The 16,489-nt window shown below is 40.9% G+C and overlaps 5 protein-coding genes across 9 annotated transcripts in view; 2 read left to right on the top strand and 3 right to left on the bottom strand.

Annotated features, from left to right (window-relative positions):
* The window catches only part of snf8 (SNF8 subunit of ESCRT-II), a 22,299-nt gene extending 7,925 nt beyond the window's left edge, over positions 1–14,374 (bottom strand). The window contains exon 1 of the mRNA XM_034859696.1: positions 14,364–14,374. The gene's annotated coding sequence lies outside the window, so the exon portion shown is untranslated. The remainder of the gene's footprint in view (positions 1–14,363) is intronic.
* Positions 169–1,110, bottom strand: gip (gastric inhibitory polypeptide). The gene is made up of 2 exons (XM_034859708.1): positions 1,010–1,110; positions 169–344 (listed from the first exon to the last, which is right to left on the bottom strand). Exons 1-2 carry the CDS (start codon positions 1,093–1,095, stop codon positions 203–205), a joined length of 228 nt encoding a protein of 75 aa, XP_034715599.1. The 5' UTR covers positions 1,096–1,110; the 3' UTR covers positions 169–202.
* The window catches only part of msl1b (MSL complex subunit 1b), a 23,741-nt gene continuing 9,124 nt past the window's right edge, over positions 1,873–16,489 (top strand). Inside the window, exons 1-9 of one of the 5 annotated variants that reach the window (XM_034859663.1) lie at positions 1,873–1,991; positions 2,524–3,212; positions 3,311–3,510; positions 4,397–4,758; positions 4,866–4,930; positions 5,045–5,112; positions 6,232–6,356; positions 6,476–6,548; positions 7,376–8,368. In XM_034859663.1, the coding sequence (XP_034715554.1) occupies positions 2,604–3,212; positions 3,311–3,510; positions 4,397–4,758; positions 4,866–4,930; positions 5,045–5,112; positions 6,232–6,356; positions 6,476–6,548; positions 7,376–7,466 (1,593 nt within the window). In that variant the 5' untranslated portion in view covers positions 1,873–1,991; positions 2,524–2,603 and the 3' untranslated portion in view covers positions 7,467–8,368. Of the gene's footprint in view, positions 1,998–2,523; positions 3,213–3,310; positions 3,511–4,396; positions 4,759–4,865; positions 4,931–5,044; positions 5,113–6,231; positions 6,357–6,475; positions 6,549–7,375; positions 8,369–16,489 lie in introns of those variants that run through there. The other 4 variants (XM_034859661.1, XM_034859662.1, XM_034859664.1 and 1 more) reach the window with 4 other exon arrangements.
* chmp2a (charged multivesicular body protein 2A) lies at positions 9,628–13,204 on the bottom strand. Its single transcript, XM_034859700.1, has 6 exons — positions 13,022–13,204; positions 12,124–12,291; positions 11,851–12,030; positions 11,626–11,756; positions 10,621–10,682; positions 9,628–10,511 (listed from the first exon to the last, which is right to left on the bottom strand). Exons 2-6 carry the CDS (start codon positions 12,289–12,291, stop codon positions 10,390–10,392), a joined length of 663 nt encoding a protein of 220 aa, XP_034715591.1. The 5' UTR covers positions 13,022–13,204; the 3' UTR covers positions 9,628–10,389.
* On the top strand, positions 14,074–15,785 carry mrm1 (mitochondrial rRNA methyltransferase 1 homolog (S. cerevisiae)). Its single transcript, XM_034859680.1, has one exon. It carries the CDS (start codon positions 14,314–14,316, stop codon positions 15,475–15,477), a length of 1,164 nt encoding a protein of 387 aa, XP_034715571.1. The 5' UTR covers positions 14,074–14,313; the 3' UTR covers positions 15,478–15,785.

The raw sequence follows: 16,489 nt of genomic DNA, 5'->3' as shown, positions 1-16,489 counted from the left end.
GAGAGAGACATAGAGAGAGACATAGAGAGAGAGAGAGACATAGAGAGAGAGAGAGAGACATAGAGAGAGAGAGAGACATAGAGAGAGAGAGAGACATAGAGAGAGAGAGACATAGAGAGAGAGAGAGAGAGAGAGAGAGGGATTACCACACCTCACACCTATCTGCTTTGGCGTGACTTCTTCTACTTCAACATTTAGAGACTTACTTGCTTTTTTTCTCCCTCTGATTGAGCAAGAAATCAACAAAGTTCTTCTGCACCACTGAATCCATGATTTTGCTGATTTCGCTGGCTATGGCCGACTCAGCGTATCTTCTGCTCACGTGCTGCTCATCTTCACCGAGTCTAGACAAAGACAAAACAAATCACATGAGTCATTTTAACGCTTTTAAATCCTATTTCTAATCTACGTTGTTCTTTTTGTCAATCAAATAAAGTTTTGATTAGTAAATAGACTTTAGTGGTTTATCATTAACAGCATTGTCTTGCAAACAGAATGGTTTGCGGCTGTTTAAAGTGGATTAATCCTTTATTAATTTATAAATCTTTTATTAATGTATTAATCCTTTATTAATTTATTAATCCTTTAGTAATTTGTTAATCGTTTTTCGGCCATGGACCCCTCAGCTGAAAAAGAGACGGAGCAGAGACAGCCTAGCCTACTTTATAATTGAGAAGCATGTTGATCTGGGTTTTTATTGTGCATACAATCAAAAGCTATTCAAATAAGACTTACACATAGTTAAATATTTGACATATTAATATATTTATAGCCTATCGTGTACAGTGAACCATTAACTGTATCTGTAGATTCTACACGCTAAGGCTATCATTAATGTTGTGTAAATTATGAAAAAAGATTTCTCTTTACAAATAATATGTTGATGTTAACGTATATTTTCATGTGTACATATACACTTTTTTTAACTGCAAGAACTCGGAGGACCCCCTGAAGAAGATCTGCTTTAATGTATTGAGGTAAAACCTAATTTATTGTAATTGAGACTCACCCCATCTGCTCAGGTTGAGGGTTTTTGTCTGCGTGCAGCGCTCCGAGCAGCCAGACAACCAAAAGTTCAAACAGCACCACCTTCATGATGACCTCAAAGCCTAAAGACATCATTTTAATGCATTAAATGCAGATCTGATCAAGATTAAAGTCCTAACACAGCTGTCGACACGTAGATGGTCAAGATGAGACCTAAACACGTAATGTAGTATAAATCAAGTGTGTGAACAACCACATTCAATTCATTGATTCATTACATTTGCTCACCTTTAAATGGGGATATATCTTTAAAACAGGCAATAAGAAACACTTCAGCTGCTTACCGTGGAGGGTTGCCTTCAGAAAGTGGGCTTTTATAGAGTTTCCTCAGGGGAAACATGTGTCATAGCAGGAAAAGTGGGAAAGAAAAACATTTTAGTTCCAGCACATTAAAGCAGTAATGAAACACACGTGCACAGGTGACTACTGATATCAGCGCTGTAATAACAGTGGAGAGTGAATTGGTTTTTACTTTCCTAAAGAGCTGTTGCTGAGTTAACAACCAACAGGAATAGATTCATGGACCATTAAACTAATGAAGAAGTGGCACTTTAGCAGCATATGAAAAGTAATGGTTTGTTGATAATACATAGGCTGAAGATGTAGAGTGTTAAATGTTCAGTATCAGGATGTTTGACTGAAGCTTTTCTTATGGAAAGAAATTTCCTTCACCAAACGTGATTCCTCTAATATCTTCAATGTGTACTTCGGCACAGCCCTTGAGCAAATGTACTTGGTTAAATACCCCAATCCAGTACATGCTATTAATCATTACATAATTATAGTGTAACGTTACTCTGTCTCCCCCTGTTGACGCTCTTCTCATCAAAACACAAGAAATGGCCATCCAACAAATTACGCATGCGCAGTAGCGGGCGCTTTAAAACAAGTCTGGAGGAGGGAACATGAAGGCAGTTTGCAGGTGGACTTGAATTACAGTCGAGGTAAGCTCAAAACACAATAACTACATGGTAGTTAAAACACGTATGTCCAATTATGAGTGTTTAATAACGCGGCTGTTATAACCGCTTCGCTGCGGGCGCGCATTTGTTGGTTAAACAAGCCGGCGGCTAACATTAGCAAGCTAGCTAGCTGTTATTGTTTTTCATGATTTCGCGAGAACCAAAATGGAGGAGAAGGCGCTTTCCAGTGTCCTACACAGCCACTCCCGAGTCCTCATACTGTAATGTCTACCCTGACGCACCACTGAGTTTAAATCCTCTTAATGTGACGTGTTTGTGTATCTAAAAGCAACTGTGTATTCGTACTGCAGTTTCAAGGTATCGTAGCTTCAATTTCAAACCGGGTGGAAGATTTTGAGGAGAAAGATGCACGGGATTCAGTCGCACATAGTTTTATTGAATAGTTAGCTGGTGCATATGTGTCACTACCAGTTCAGAGACAATATGTCGTCCAGTTAAACAGACAACAATAACAAGATACATGTTTTTATTCTTCCTTGTATTCGTTGTGTATGACAGCAGCTCTAATGGGAGGAAGCTGTGGTTGAAATGCACCGCCGAGGCGCTGCAGGATGAACAGCCGTTGTGTTCGCCATGACTCTGAGGTCCACACTGTTTCCAAATACAGGATTCAAGCAGGACGCTGACACCAACGACTTTGACAAAACGCATTTCGGGCCCGCCACCGTGAGCCCCGTGAGCATCAAGAGGGAGTCCTGCGACTTTGTTATAGATGTTCAAAACGCACACGGGGGCGAGATCCCGAGCAAATCACAGGACTTAGGCCAGAATTACATGACAAGCAAAGTTTCCCTCGCGGCCACAGTTGCAGAAGACAATAAAACTGTGGGGATATTGTCCCCTGTCAGACAAATGGGGGGTGAGGGAACCCCAGTGAAAGGTAAACCTCTCTCTGCTGACAACATGGATAACCCTCAGATGGCTCTAAACAATAACCCCAAGGATGGAGTTGCGGATGACAGTGCAAAGGGGGTTGTCCCGGGAGTCCTGGGCACAGCATCCATTGAACTCTCCTCTGAGGGCAAGTGGAGGAACATCAGGAAGACCCCCGCAAATCCCCACACACAGGCCAACTGCCTCCGGCAGATTCTCCTCCTCCAATTGGACCTTATTGAACAACAGCAACAACAGCTGCAGTCCAAGGATAAGGAGATAGATGAGCTCAAATCAGACAAGGAGACAGTGAGTAAAAGGGTTTTAACATAACATTGGTGTGTTTATATAATGCGTTGAATTTAAAAAGCATTAAAAGTAACGTTTTTTTCTGTCTTCCTTTGCAGCTGCTTGCACGTATTGAGCGCATGGAGCGTCGCTTGCAGCTCACAAAGAAGGACCCACCGCGTGACAAGCGCCTTTTCCAGCCCCTGGAGCCATGGACCCCTGACAAGGAGGACATGTGGGATCTGGAAGTAGAGGAGAGTCCACAGCCCAACACAGCCACTCCACTCGCCTTTAGTCGGGGTGGCAAAGGTCAAAAGAGGTAAAGTAAAGCACTGGGCTTTTCTTATGGGCTTTATTCTTTCAAATCAAACACACAGGAATGAAACTCATGCAGAAAAGGAGATATATTGGTCTGACACTTTACTGCTGCTCGATTATGAAAAATAAATTATGAAAATCACAATTATTTGGGTCAGTATTGAAATCACGATTATTTAACACGGTTTACTTGTTGACTTTTGGAAAAATGTTGTAATTATTGAACATAACAACAAATCCACAGTGAAAACACCTTTTACTGGGACATTTCCCTTCAATACTATTCCCGTTGAACTTTTAGAATTCCTCTAAAAATAATAATGTAAAAAATGTATTCAAATGTTGACTGAATGAGTTTAGTCTTCAGAAGGGGCAGAAGTGTGTATGTCATCCAGGACACAAGACAAAATAAGAGTTTTCTTGCAAAACGTAATGTGTGTGTGTGCAAAATAGTTGTTTTTCTTGATTACATTGTTTTTGTGATCAGTAGGAGCCAACATCTAAATTTAATAGATTTATTTATTTAATTAGGACAATGCATATTTATCAACATTTCTGTAAATGCGCCATTGTTAGCCAGTCGGCTAATTTTCAACTGTAGTCCTACCTAGCATGCATGTCTTTATGGTGGGAAGAAACCGGAGCACCCGGAGGAAACCCAGGCAAATGAGACGAGATCATGCAAGCTCCAGACAGAAAGGCCCGGAACGACCTGGATTCAAACCCAGAACCTTCTTGCTGTGAGGCAGAAGTCGTAACCACTGACCACCACTGATAACCACTGACACAGTTCATTAAAACTGTTGTAGTCCAACTTACTCTGTACCGATGTCGGCTGTGCAAATGTCATATTTTAGTAATTCAAATTCATTTCTTTGACCACACAGGAAATCTTGCTTTGGAGATGCAAAAGTCCAGAAATCCCGGGGCAAAAGTGCCAAGCTCAGTCCCCAAAAGCCCGAGATTCAGCCGGGCTCTCCCAATCAGAGAGAGCTGCGCAGTAAAGAAACCCCAGAGAAGACCCTTCCCATGAGGTCGGGGCCAGAAAGGGACCTCATGCTCCCGTGCAAAGAGGAGCCCGGGCTGAACTGTCAGATCGAAGACCTGCCGTTCATGTCTACTACAGAGATGTACCTCTGTTGCTGGAACCAACCTCCTCTGTCTCCTCTGCGTGAGACTTCCTCTAAAAAGGAAGAAGAGGTGGCCAGTGAGTGGACTCCTCATGTAGTACATGATATGCTGATTGTTTGTAAGCGTAACCTATATCTCATCTTTAATCACTATATCCATCAAATGTCCTGACTGCACTTTGATCTCTGAATAGCTTACCTTTCCCGCCTTCTTTCTTCCTCTTAGTTCCATCGTGGAGGGAAAATCACATAGAGCCTTTGGAAGAGGACTACTCCTTTATTCCCTCTGAGGTGAGACACATTTGAAATGTTAATAATTCTGCCTCTCGGGTTTGAAAGGTTATCTCACATTGAATCCAAAAGCATATAATTGAGTTACATGTGTGACTTTGTCTTCCCACCTAGCCGCTGGATGACAATGTGTTTTTAAAACGCCACGCGAAGCTGGAGTTGGATGAGAAGAGGAGGAAAAGGTACCAAACACAGAATGAAGTTGTTTGATTTGATATTTAAATAGATCTGGTTGTTCTTGAGTTTTTGATATTTTAATACTGGGGTTAAAACGATCAGATAATAATGCATTGGTCAACATTTGTTTGTTGTGTTGTTGTTGTTAGGGATCCATTAATTTGGTTATTAAAGAGATGTGACCAAGACATGTAATGACTATACTATAATACTAATTTAATTGGGTAAAATAAATCATCATGTCAATAACCCCTTAAACAACACAAATACAAGAAATATAATAAAGGAAGGAGAAAAGGAACTCAAATAAAAGCAACAATGAAGCCCATAAAACTTAAAAATCTGGACTATGATAAAGTATACAGCACTGTAATGAACATAAGGGTCCAGTTTTAGGGGGGGCAGACTGTCGTTTAAACATTAAATACATGTTTCATAGTCAAAATGGCACGAAGACTAAGTCATTCTAAAGTATTATCTACTAATGACTTTATTTCTGTCTTTGAAGTGCAAGTGACAGGAAGGCTTTTTAAGAGAGATTTAAGAACAACCTAAATTCACAGTCGGGGCTTGTATGTCAACAAATTAAACTCCAATCCAACATTTTAAAGATTTATCAGTGATAGTACTCCAGTGAATCGCCTGGCTCTGAGTTTCACCTTTTCTATCTTATAGATTTTTACCAAGGGTGGTTGTACGTCGTTAGACATGATCACACAGAGAATAAGAATTGGTAACATGGGTGCGACCTCTAGCCGACCTCTAGCTCACCCAGTAAGGGTGTGATATAGGCTGAGGCCTTTGCTGCGACCTGGGTTCAAATCCAACCTGCGGCCATCTCTCCCTCACCTTTCCTGTCTATCCACTGTTACTCTGAAATGAAGAAGAAAAAAAAATAATCTTAAAAAAAATGGTAAAATGTTTACGATACTGTACAGCTCTAACTTTGAGGATAAGTTTGAAAGTGTTAAAAAAAGAGAGATTTAGTGCTCGGGGGAGGACTAATTGTGAACTAATGAAGTCTGTGAGTTACAAACGGTTGAGTTTTTTTCAATGAATAAGGGGAGATTCCTCCCTCGTTCTTTACTCTTGCTGATGCTTTTATTAATAGTCTGTGTTTTCAGGTGGGACATCCAGCGAATCAGAGAGCAGCGCATGTTTCAGCGTTTGCAGCAGCGCATGAACAGGAAGAAAGTCGTCCCTGAGACTGAGCCGGAGCTCTCGTCCTTCTATCCCGACACTGAAGATGGTACACCTGCATAACTTCATGTACAATTACAGTGCAATGTAGTAACATTAGTGGGATGTTTGTGAAGGATTTTGTTAAAGATATTTTTTAACTTGACTGTTTTTGATTATTTCTACCAGTTGAAACTATAGTGATCACGCCCTTCTTGCCTGTTGTTGCATTTGGCCGGCCGTTGCCCAAACTCTCACAACAGTAAGTTTGTGTTTGTCTTTATTTCTGCTTTATGACATTTAACTGTGTGATTAGTTCAGGCTGAGGCTGGTATGATCCATAAAGTTATTGATTTGTCATCTCATTACTCTGGTGATTCTGCACTGCAGGAAGCTCAAAAGCACATTTTCAAAAAATGGTTACAGAGTGAAAAAAATGAAAAATTAAAAGAATAATGAGGGAAGAGGAGGAAGCCAGTGGGCGAAAGCAGCTGAGGTTATTTGGTAAAAGCATGAATTTATGACTTATTTTGGTATTTAGAAGATTTTATTAAGCCTTGACTGTGAGTTACATTACATAACACGTCATTTAGACGACGCTTTTATCCAAAGCAACTTTCAATTAAGTGCTTTCAACGTTGAAGGTGCATACTCCAAACAATTAGTAATGGCAACAGGTACATTAGCTTTTAATGAGCAACACTACAAAGAGACATGTGAAAGTGCAGCTTTAAAACATATATATATATAAATATTGTATTTTATCTTAGTTAACAAAGTGTTTTGACAATTTACAGGATTAAAAGCTTTGCGTATACAGAACTGTGACAAATAAAAATGAAAAACCAAAATAAAGTATCTCCATAACAGCTTCGGGGTTTCTTAGTATAATTCCCAAAGTCTGAACTGTACTGGGGGTTTAAACGTTGTTCTTACAAAAGATATTCCCTCTGTTGTTGTTTTCATGTGGGAGGAGAACGCTCCTGTTGTTGTTGTTGTTGTCACCTGTCTGTTCTAAGATTAATTTCTGCAGTTCAAATTTAAGAGGAATGTTGAATCTCTATACTAAAATGTGTGGTCTTGCTCCAGGAACTTCGAGCTGCCTTGGCTGGATGAGCGAAGCCGATGTCGCATCGAGGTGTCAAAAAAACAGACCCCTCACCGGACCTGTCGGAAGTGAAGCCCTGTTGTGTGTGTGTGTGTCAACAGCGGAGAGATGCCACTCTATGCCCAGATTAGAAAATGCTATATTTGTCTTGCCCGGGGGAGGGAAGACAAGTCACCAGTCCCTGTGTGTAACTGCTGTTGCTTTCCGTCTGAATTCTCAACGTGTCTCCGCTGACCAGGGTGGGATCATAGCTGCGCCTCTGGGTGTCAGTGGTATTTTTGGTCTCATTTACACTTCTGAAAAGGAGATTAAAATGCCTGATGCCCTGGGATTACAATCTGCGTTAGCAGATATTTGTCTGAAGTGTATGATCAGTTAGGTGCATGTTCTGTAACATGTTTAAATACATTTTGTAGCATCGAAAATTGATTTAATCACACAAAAGTGGAGTTTCGCTCACGTGTTATGCACAGTCCGCTGTAGTGGAAGCTAATCTTGAGCGCATTCATGTGGGGGGGGGGGGGGGGCACAGAAAACATTGGTTGCCATTTTGATTGAAAAAGTAGTCGTTAACAATAAGGCAACAACTTTTCGTTCTGGGTTGTTCTGCCACACTGCTTCTCCCAGCCTGTGTGGAAAAAATAGAAGTCAAAATCGGACTGTATCGTGCTGTGTGTTGCATATATTGTTGTTCGCGGACAACTTCAAATAACATTTTATCAATGTTCAGTGTGCTGTCAGGAGGTCCGATCCACACTCAGCATGATTACATATTTAACTTACAACTTACAGTTCTTGCCAATCTAATGTAGTAAAAAATGAACATTCAGCAACCAAATCATTGTTCTGTGTTCCTGGTTTGCTTTATGAAAACAACACGGATCATTGGGAGTGAAACCCAGTGCTCTGTTCCCTGTTTTGTTTCTATTAGTTTTTTTGTGTGAGTTGCATGGACTATATTTAGTTTTTTTTTTTTTTTTAAACTTGGTAGCATGGCTTCACCCCAAAATTAAAAAAATAATCTTTGCTCTTTGGGCTACAAAAACTACAAAATACTGTTCTTGAAAGCATGACTTTTGGCTGCTCTTTTCAGTGAGAGCCGCTGCGTCCAACATAACGCAATTTAATAACAAAGTACAGTTTTGATCTTTCGTGTTTCCAATCTTTACAATATGCTTAATATTAGGCAAGTGGTGTGTATGCATTTGGTCCCTTAAGGATGCCGTTACCTGACGTTCAAAGGTACCATTTTAGACAATAAATAAGCTTTCTAGCTGTAGTTCTAGCGATGTTCACCAGTATGCTCGTTAACATGCTGCCAGTTAATCTCTCCCTCTCTGAGCTAATCTCAGCTACAATCGCAGTGTCCGAGTTCTGCCTGTGTCTTCTTCCTTTTTTACATACGATGCAATAGCTTTCTGCAGCTTCAACACTTATGCCAGGTGTATGTGTACGCAGAAGTTTTGGAAATACAAAGTTGATTTTTTCTTTTCTTTTCTTTTTCTGTACATAGCTTCCAGAAACAAATGTACATAAAACATGGCTGTTATTTTTTTATTATTTAATGTTGGACGTGTTGAGTACCTTCAATATTGTTCTATGATTGTATGTTGGCAAATTGACAGTTTTGAAAGTTACATTTTTTTGGAATAAAATTAACATGTCTACGATATTTCGATTCTGGTTGTGGATGTTTTTTTGTTTGATAGAATGGGAAGAATTTGATTTGAGGCAGACATCAATATTTGAAACTTTAACGTCTAATTAAAAGTGAAGTGCAATAATTAGTGTACTGTACTGTACTACAAAAACGTAATTCACCACGGTTCAAGGTTCTTAACAAGCTTAAAAATGCACCTTGAAATGCTTGCAAAGTTCATGAATTTTATGTAAAAGGTGTAGGCACCTTAAATATATTGGCCTATATTTATTTTTGATAAAGACCCTTTAACATTTAATTATTCAAGAATTGTGACCCAGATACGTTCTGAGCATTTAACTGAAGAAAATGTCAGTGCCCTCTGGTTTACGAACTGTCATTGAAAAACACTGGATACTACACTTCCCATAATGCAATGAGATAGCATCTTTTGTTTGACACTCCCTGCCTGGTAAATGTACACAATGTTTCTGCAACATAACCGAGACAATCCTTATGACATCAAGGTGAAGTGGTTCTTTCCATGACTAATAAACTGAATCATGTAAGATTTCTCGACTCAAACCAGTTAGATAAATCTGGAAATAAAAGTTTATTGAATAAAGAAAAGCAAAAACAGGACAATTTCTCAAAAACAAACACCACTGACTCCTTAACGTTTTGGTGAAAATCTCAAAAACGCCACTGGGCCCCGGTCGCCAGGCGGCACGCGGGGGGGCCTTTCCACTGGCGAGGGGTCAGCTGGACGTGATTTTCTTTCTCCATCTCATTCGTGAATTTAGACCAAAAAGATGTTGCGATTTCTGCTGAACCCCCGACTGTCAACTCTCTCAAATAAACATAAATCAGAAGTCATCAAAAATGTTACATCAGTGCTAAAACAGTATTTTTTTTTATATGATGGTAATACAAAGAATGCCAAACCAGCCAGATGTACAAAAAGTGCTGACATGTAAAATATCCACTCCTGTCCTGTTCCCATCTTTCCTTTGGGTTCTTTAAATATCTTTTATTTTGCTTTTAGTGTTAATTTAAACTGTGAACACACCTTGGGGAGTTAGTATTTACACAGACTGAGAGAGAGATTTTCACTGTAAGAGAATTTGTGTCATTTGGCAATGTCTTCAATGAGGTGAGAGATAATGACCGTTGTATGTTTTTGATAAAATACACAATACACCCATAAAATAAAAACACCTCAAACAGAAAGCCACACAGCTGACACAGCAGGTGTTCAGCCAGTTACACCTTCAAAAGAATCTAAATGCAGACATTTGAGTATGTTTTTATCTGTATTAACAACGCAGCCACGGTGTGGGACTCTTCACTGTGTGTTCAATCTCTTCGGAGGTTATTCAGCCGCTCCTCCAGATCGGCGTCTGCGTCAGCCAGGGCGGCCTGGGGCTCCTGCTTCTTCCCTCCGGCCACCGACAGGCTGCCTCCGGTGCTTGGGAGATCTGAAATGATGAACACAACAAAAAGATTGCAACACATGAACAACACCAGACAACAGACAAAAGGAAGCATGTGTAGTATTGACATTATTGTGCTTCAAGTGTTTCTTACTTGACAGTTCGTCGGACAGATTGAGACCCAGCTCGTCCAAGACTTGGGACACGATGGTGTCGCTGTGCGTGAGACAGAGACACCATCACAAATGGATCAAAGTGAATGGAAAACATGTATAGGGTTGGTTAAATACGATTGGGGAAGGGGAATTAAGAAGTCACAAAATGGCGGCGTGAGTTGAAGGGGAAATCAACATTGCACTTCCATAAAATAATTGGTAGGATTTGCCGGAGATTTAAACAAGAATCGTCAACATGATGTTTGTCTTTCTATGAATGTGGAATAAAAGGTTTGCACCTAAATGAAGAATAAAAAGTTTTGTCACGGATCTCTAGGCCTGCACGATTCGGGGGGAAATATGAGTCACGATTTTTTTGCTTAGAATTGATATCGTGTTTCTCTGCCACGATTTTTTTGACCATGACAAGACAAAACAAAACAAATTGGCAGTACCAAAGATAGATTTTTTTCGGCATCTACAGCACATTAGGCATCACCTAACATGGTCATGGTTAACATAGAGGCCTCGATGAGGAGAACGGAGAGCACTGCAAATGTAGATGGACTGTTCTTATACAGCGCTTTTCTAGTCTTAACTACTCAAAGCTCTTTTACAAAGTACACGAACCATTCACACATATTCACACACTGTAGGGGGACACTTAAGTGTCTTGCCCAAGGACACTTTGCCATGGGACTGCAAGGCCAGGGATCGAACCACCACCCTTCCGATTGGCATGCCAGTCTAGGTATAAAACTCAAAGAAGAAAGTAGTAGCGTTTTAGCCACAGCACTTGGGAGCGCTTTAAGACCTCTTTTATACAGTCTCTATTTAAGAAGAAAGTAGTAGCGTTTGTGATGCAGTCGGCTCGTAAAATTAAACGATAATCAAAGTCATTCAAAATAAAATTATCACAGTTATTTAAAAATTAAATCGTGAACAGGCAGGATCGAGATATTATAACGATTAATCACGCGGGCCTAGTGATCTGGGTCCCGTACCTCTCCTCCTCGTCATCCTCATCGCCCATGGCATCGTCGATGGCGTCGTTCATCATCTCCTCTTTCATGTCCATGATTTCACTCTGCCGCTCAAACTCCATCATGATCTTCTGAATCTGAGGCAGTTTCAGCTGCGGAAATGGAACAAATATAAGATCGCAGACATCAGGCGGTGTATCGTTTATTTCCATTGAATCGTGTGTTTCTGTGATTTCCCTGCCAGACCTGTCTGTTCATGGTGGCCATGGCCTTGGTGACGCCTTTCATGGCCTGCGCCATGCTGTTGTTGGACTTGAGCGTCTGTATCTTTAGACTGACGGCCTGGATGTTGGCTTTCATCATGATGAACTTCTTGACGTAGCGCCGCGTGCGAACCAAATCCTTGGCCATGATCTTGACGGCGTCCTGCAAAGATTTAAATAACACACATTACAGCTAGGATTACAGATGTATTCTCTCCTCATAAAACACAAGCTCACTCTTCTTCCTTCCTCTCACCATTTGTCCCTGCTTGGCCATCTTCTTGATGTCAGCGATGATCTTTTTCTCCTGTTGCTCCAGTTTCATTCGCTCTCGGTCCAGTTCTCGCATGGCTCGGTTGAGCGCCCTCTGATTCTGCTTCAGCATCTCCTCCGGAGTTTTCCTCTTCCCAAACAGGAAGTCCATCTGTTTGGAAATAGCAAAAGCAAAATATATCAATACACACAAACTAAATTGGCATTGTTAAAATTAAAAAAATACATATGTTTGAGGTACTTGATCTTTATACTTCTACTCCGCTACATCTAGGACTAAAATGTTCTTCCCACTGTTTTTATCTGACAGCTTTAGGTACTTTATAAATTAAAGATTTCTGAACACCAAACACATTTTAAAGTACACCTGAAACTGGTAGTCGATGAGATAATTGGCAAAAAATGTATTAAATATTGTTAGGCTTTTAGTGATTTTTCATGTTAAAACATTTCATGGTTCCAGCTCCACAAAATATCCGCTGCTTATCCTTTTAATAATGTTAAACATGTTAATTATTATTAAGAATTACTTTTCCTTAAGTTACATTAAGTCCCTAAGTTTCGATACACGACTTTAACTGGTAACAACGTATTGTACAGTGTGGTCATTAGTTGCTGTTTTCACACATACAGTATCGATCAGTTTCTAGCCCTGTTTCAGCCCTGTTAATGCAGTCACTGACTTTATCGCTTCCTGGAAACTATTACTCAGCGGTTAGTAATGTGACCGGAGGCCTGAGGTCCCCGTCCGGCCGTGTGTTAGCTCGGCTGTCCGCCGACTGTAACGTCTTCCCGGGCGACTAAGTGCTAACTGTCAGCCCTGGCAACCACACACTAACCCCGCTTTATGACAGCCAACCCGCCCAGTGTGTTTCTCTCACCGTGTACCGAGCTCGTCCGAACGGTTAATCGGTGTTAAAGGCGTCTTCTCCGACTACAACTCGATACAAATTTGAAGGGTTATTTGTTTTCTTTCCCCGACTTCCGTGTTGCGGTAGCTTCACTTCCGGGAAATGACGTAGTCACGTTCGCATGGAAATAAACGTCGATTGTTTTTGCTGGCGTCACAGGTGGTGTCACGCACCAACGGAAGTCATGGATTTCAAAATAAAGTCCTTGAATTATACAACGACATTTTCTCATGTGGTGGGAGAAGTACTGAGATGATTCTAAAAAAAAAAATACAACTATGTAAAGATACTATTTAAGCTATTTGTATGTATATGCGTATGAATGTATGTTTGTTTTTTGTGTGTCTCTTTTGTGATATTTCTGGGAGTCAGTTTGTCTGCATGCATTCATGTTTGTGTGTTTGGAGTAGTACCCCTATTGTCGTGTGTTATGTGTACTTTTTATCTGCATGTTGAGTATGTAAAATAAAATAAAATAAAGATTATACTCCATGACAGGTAAAAGTCCTGCATTCAAATTTACACACAGGACTTTCACCTGTCATGGAGTATCTTTACATAGTTGTATTTCTATTTGTAGGATCATCTGAGTACTTCGACCACCACATGATCCTACAAATGGAAATACAACTATGTAAAGATACTCCATGACAGGTGAAAGTCTTGCATTTAAAATGACACTGTAGTAAACTGAAGAGTACATTTAGAACTTACCTTTATGTTATTATATTTTTATTATAATGTCTTAGTTGAGGTTAATATTTAGCATTTATTCTGGGCATTTACACATATAAGGTAATATACAGATTACAGACTTATTTCAGAATTAATTATATTACTTAACACTATTTTATTGTATGTTATTTTCTTTTACCTTCTTCATGTTCTAAATACTTTTTTATTATAAAGATGAGCATTTTATCAGCACTCTCGTATCTGTGTATTTCTAGATCTGTCTGCAGACATTTTTCCACAAATGGCAAAAGCTTTTATTTTATAGGTGAAAGCGCCCGATATCCGGTCATAGTTTGACGTGCTCTTTACGAAGCTGAATTGCACATGTGCGTATTTCATGAAAATGCCACAAACATATCGGCAACGGAGGGAGATATTTAGTTTTGATGGTTGAACAAAGGAAACTCTTGATGAAAGATACTACAGACACAACATTTATGGATTAACGGCTTTTTTAGGGAATTGAACCACGTTTCTTTGGGGAAGTTATTCTTAGTGCACCTGGACACGTTTCCAACTATTTCAGTATGGGGGTATTCAGTATATCACTTCACCACAAATTGTTGCTTGTTGGGACTAGAAGATTAAACAGGATAATCTTTCAGTTTGCGGGTCACCATGTCTCAGCGACCCTCCTGCGCCCAGAGGACAGCAGCAGCAACCCTGTGGTGAAGAGACAACGCAGGGTGTCAAACATCTCCATTGTCCAACGTAAGCGTGTTGCATCTGATGGATGGCAGAAACATGAGAGGTCAGTCCAGAGCAAAGCTTGGAACAATGAGATCCCAGTGTTTCAGCGGAAGGGAGAAGACGGCAGAGTGTCCTCTGAACTCAGGAGGCTGAGTCTGGACGATTTCCCTGCAGAGAAGGAGAAGATGGCGGGACAGAGGTCAACAGTGGACTCCAGAGCTGAGAACTATGAGGTAGTTTTTGGCATCGCCCCCTGTCTCTTGGCTCTGACCCAGGGTAGAAGGCAGGCCCGGAAACTGTTTGTAAAAGACGGGGAGGCCTCTCAGAGGGCGTCTGTGATACAGGTCTGTGAGGAGGCTCGTGGGCGAGGAGTACAAGTCCAGCGGGTCAGTAAGAAAGATCTGGACAAGATGTCTTGGGGGCGAGTACACCAAGGCGTGTGTCTGCAAGCAAGTCCTCTGGGCTACCTCACAGAGGACGGAGACTCTGCACCAAACCGAGGAGACACCCCCCTCTGGCTCGTCCTGGAGAGAATTCAGGACCCGATGAATCTCGGTGCCATCCTGCGGTCGGCTTATTTCCTCGGTGTGGACAGAGTCCTCAGCAGTCTTCGTCACAGCTGTCCTTTGTCCCCAGTGGTCAGCAAGGCCAGCTCGGGCATCATGGAGGTGATTGGGGTGTACGGATACGAAAACCTGGAAGACATGCTGAGGTTGAAGGTGGCACAGGGCTGGCAGGTGGTTGGCACAGTGGGGGCAGGAGCCGAGGAGACCAGGACTCCTGTGGTCCAGTGTTCAGACTTCCAGATGACCCAACCCACGGTGTTGTTGATGGGGGGTGAGGGTGAGGGATTGTCCCCCCAGCTGCTGTCTCTGTGCCGAACCCTCCTCACCATCCCAGCTGGCAGAGAGCTGTTCCCCGGGATAGAGTCTCTCAACGTCTCCGTGGCGACAGGCATCCTGCTTCACTCGCTGCTGTCCTCCAGGAGGTCGACCAGATGATGGCCGCCGTAAATATCTGCCTGTACTCTGGACAAGACGCCACTGTACTGAGAATTTGACTTTTACACTCCAGAAGTGTCTTTGAGGATAAGGATGATGATATCTTGTGTTTTTCTTCTGTTAAGAAATTCCAACAATGAACGCATCAGCTTACGTGTCTCATGTGTGTATCAACGCCTGATTGGTCTTCTTCCCCCGTGCCGTAGACGTCCATTGTTGTCCAAAAATATTAAAATATTAATGAGCCACACTCTTGTCCCCAACATCCAACAAATACACTATTTCCTCCTGTTTGAGTAATGTTTGATAAAAAGAAATGTTTATCAACTTAGTAATTTTTTTTAAATTACTAAGCCTAAAATAAAATGGAAACTATATATTTGTGACCAGTTTTTTTTTCACTAGGGTTGAGAAGTCTGAAGTGGTCTTCATAGGAATAGGTTGACAGGAAAGATTATATAAAATAGCGCCAGGCTCGTATGTTAATATTGAACTATTGCCAACTTGAAATAGCTAATATCCATTATGTCTGACACTACGTTTTTCATGCTATACAAAAAAAACACATTCCACCTACGTTATAGTGTAGTAAAGTTAAAAAACAATAAAATAAAAAGTAAACAGTTCTGAGTTTTTTGGTTGCCAATCAAAAAGGCCTCGGCGCATCTGTAGTCTCTTTTATATAGACCTTAGTGGTCCCCTAATACTGTATCTGAAGTCTCTTTATATAGACCTTAGTGGTCCCCTAATACTGTATCTGAAGTCTCTTTATATAGACCTTAGTGGTCCCTAATACTGTATCTGAAGTCTCTTTTATATAGACCTTAGTGGTCCCCTAATACTGTATCTGAAGTCTCTTTATATAGACCTTAGTCGTCCCCTAATACTGTATCTGAAGTCTCTTTATATAGACCTTAATGGTCCCTAATACTGTATCTGAAGTCTCTTTTATTTAGACCTTAGTGGTCCCCTAATACTGGATCTGAAGTCTCTTTATATAGACCTTAGTGGT

The sequence above is a fragment of the Etheostoma cragini genome, chromosome 21 (genome assembly GCF_013103735.1).
Source record: "Etheostoma cragini isolate CJK2018 chromosome 21, CSU_Ecrag_1.0, whole genome shotgun sequence".
NCBI classification, from domain to species: domain Eukaryota; kingdom Metazoa; phylum Chordata; class Actinopteri; order Perciformes; family Percidae; genus Etheostoma; species Etheostoma cragini.
This window is presented reverse-complemented; position numbering and strand designations above follow the sequence as displayed.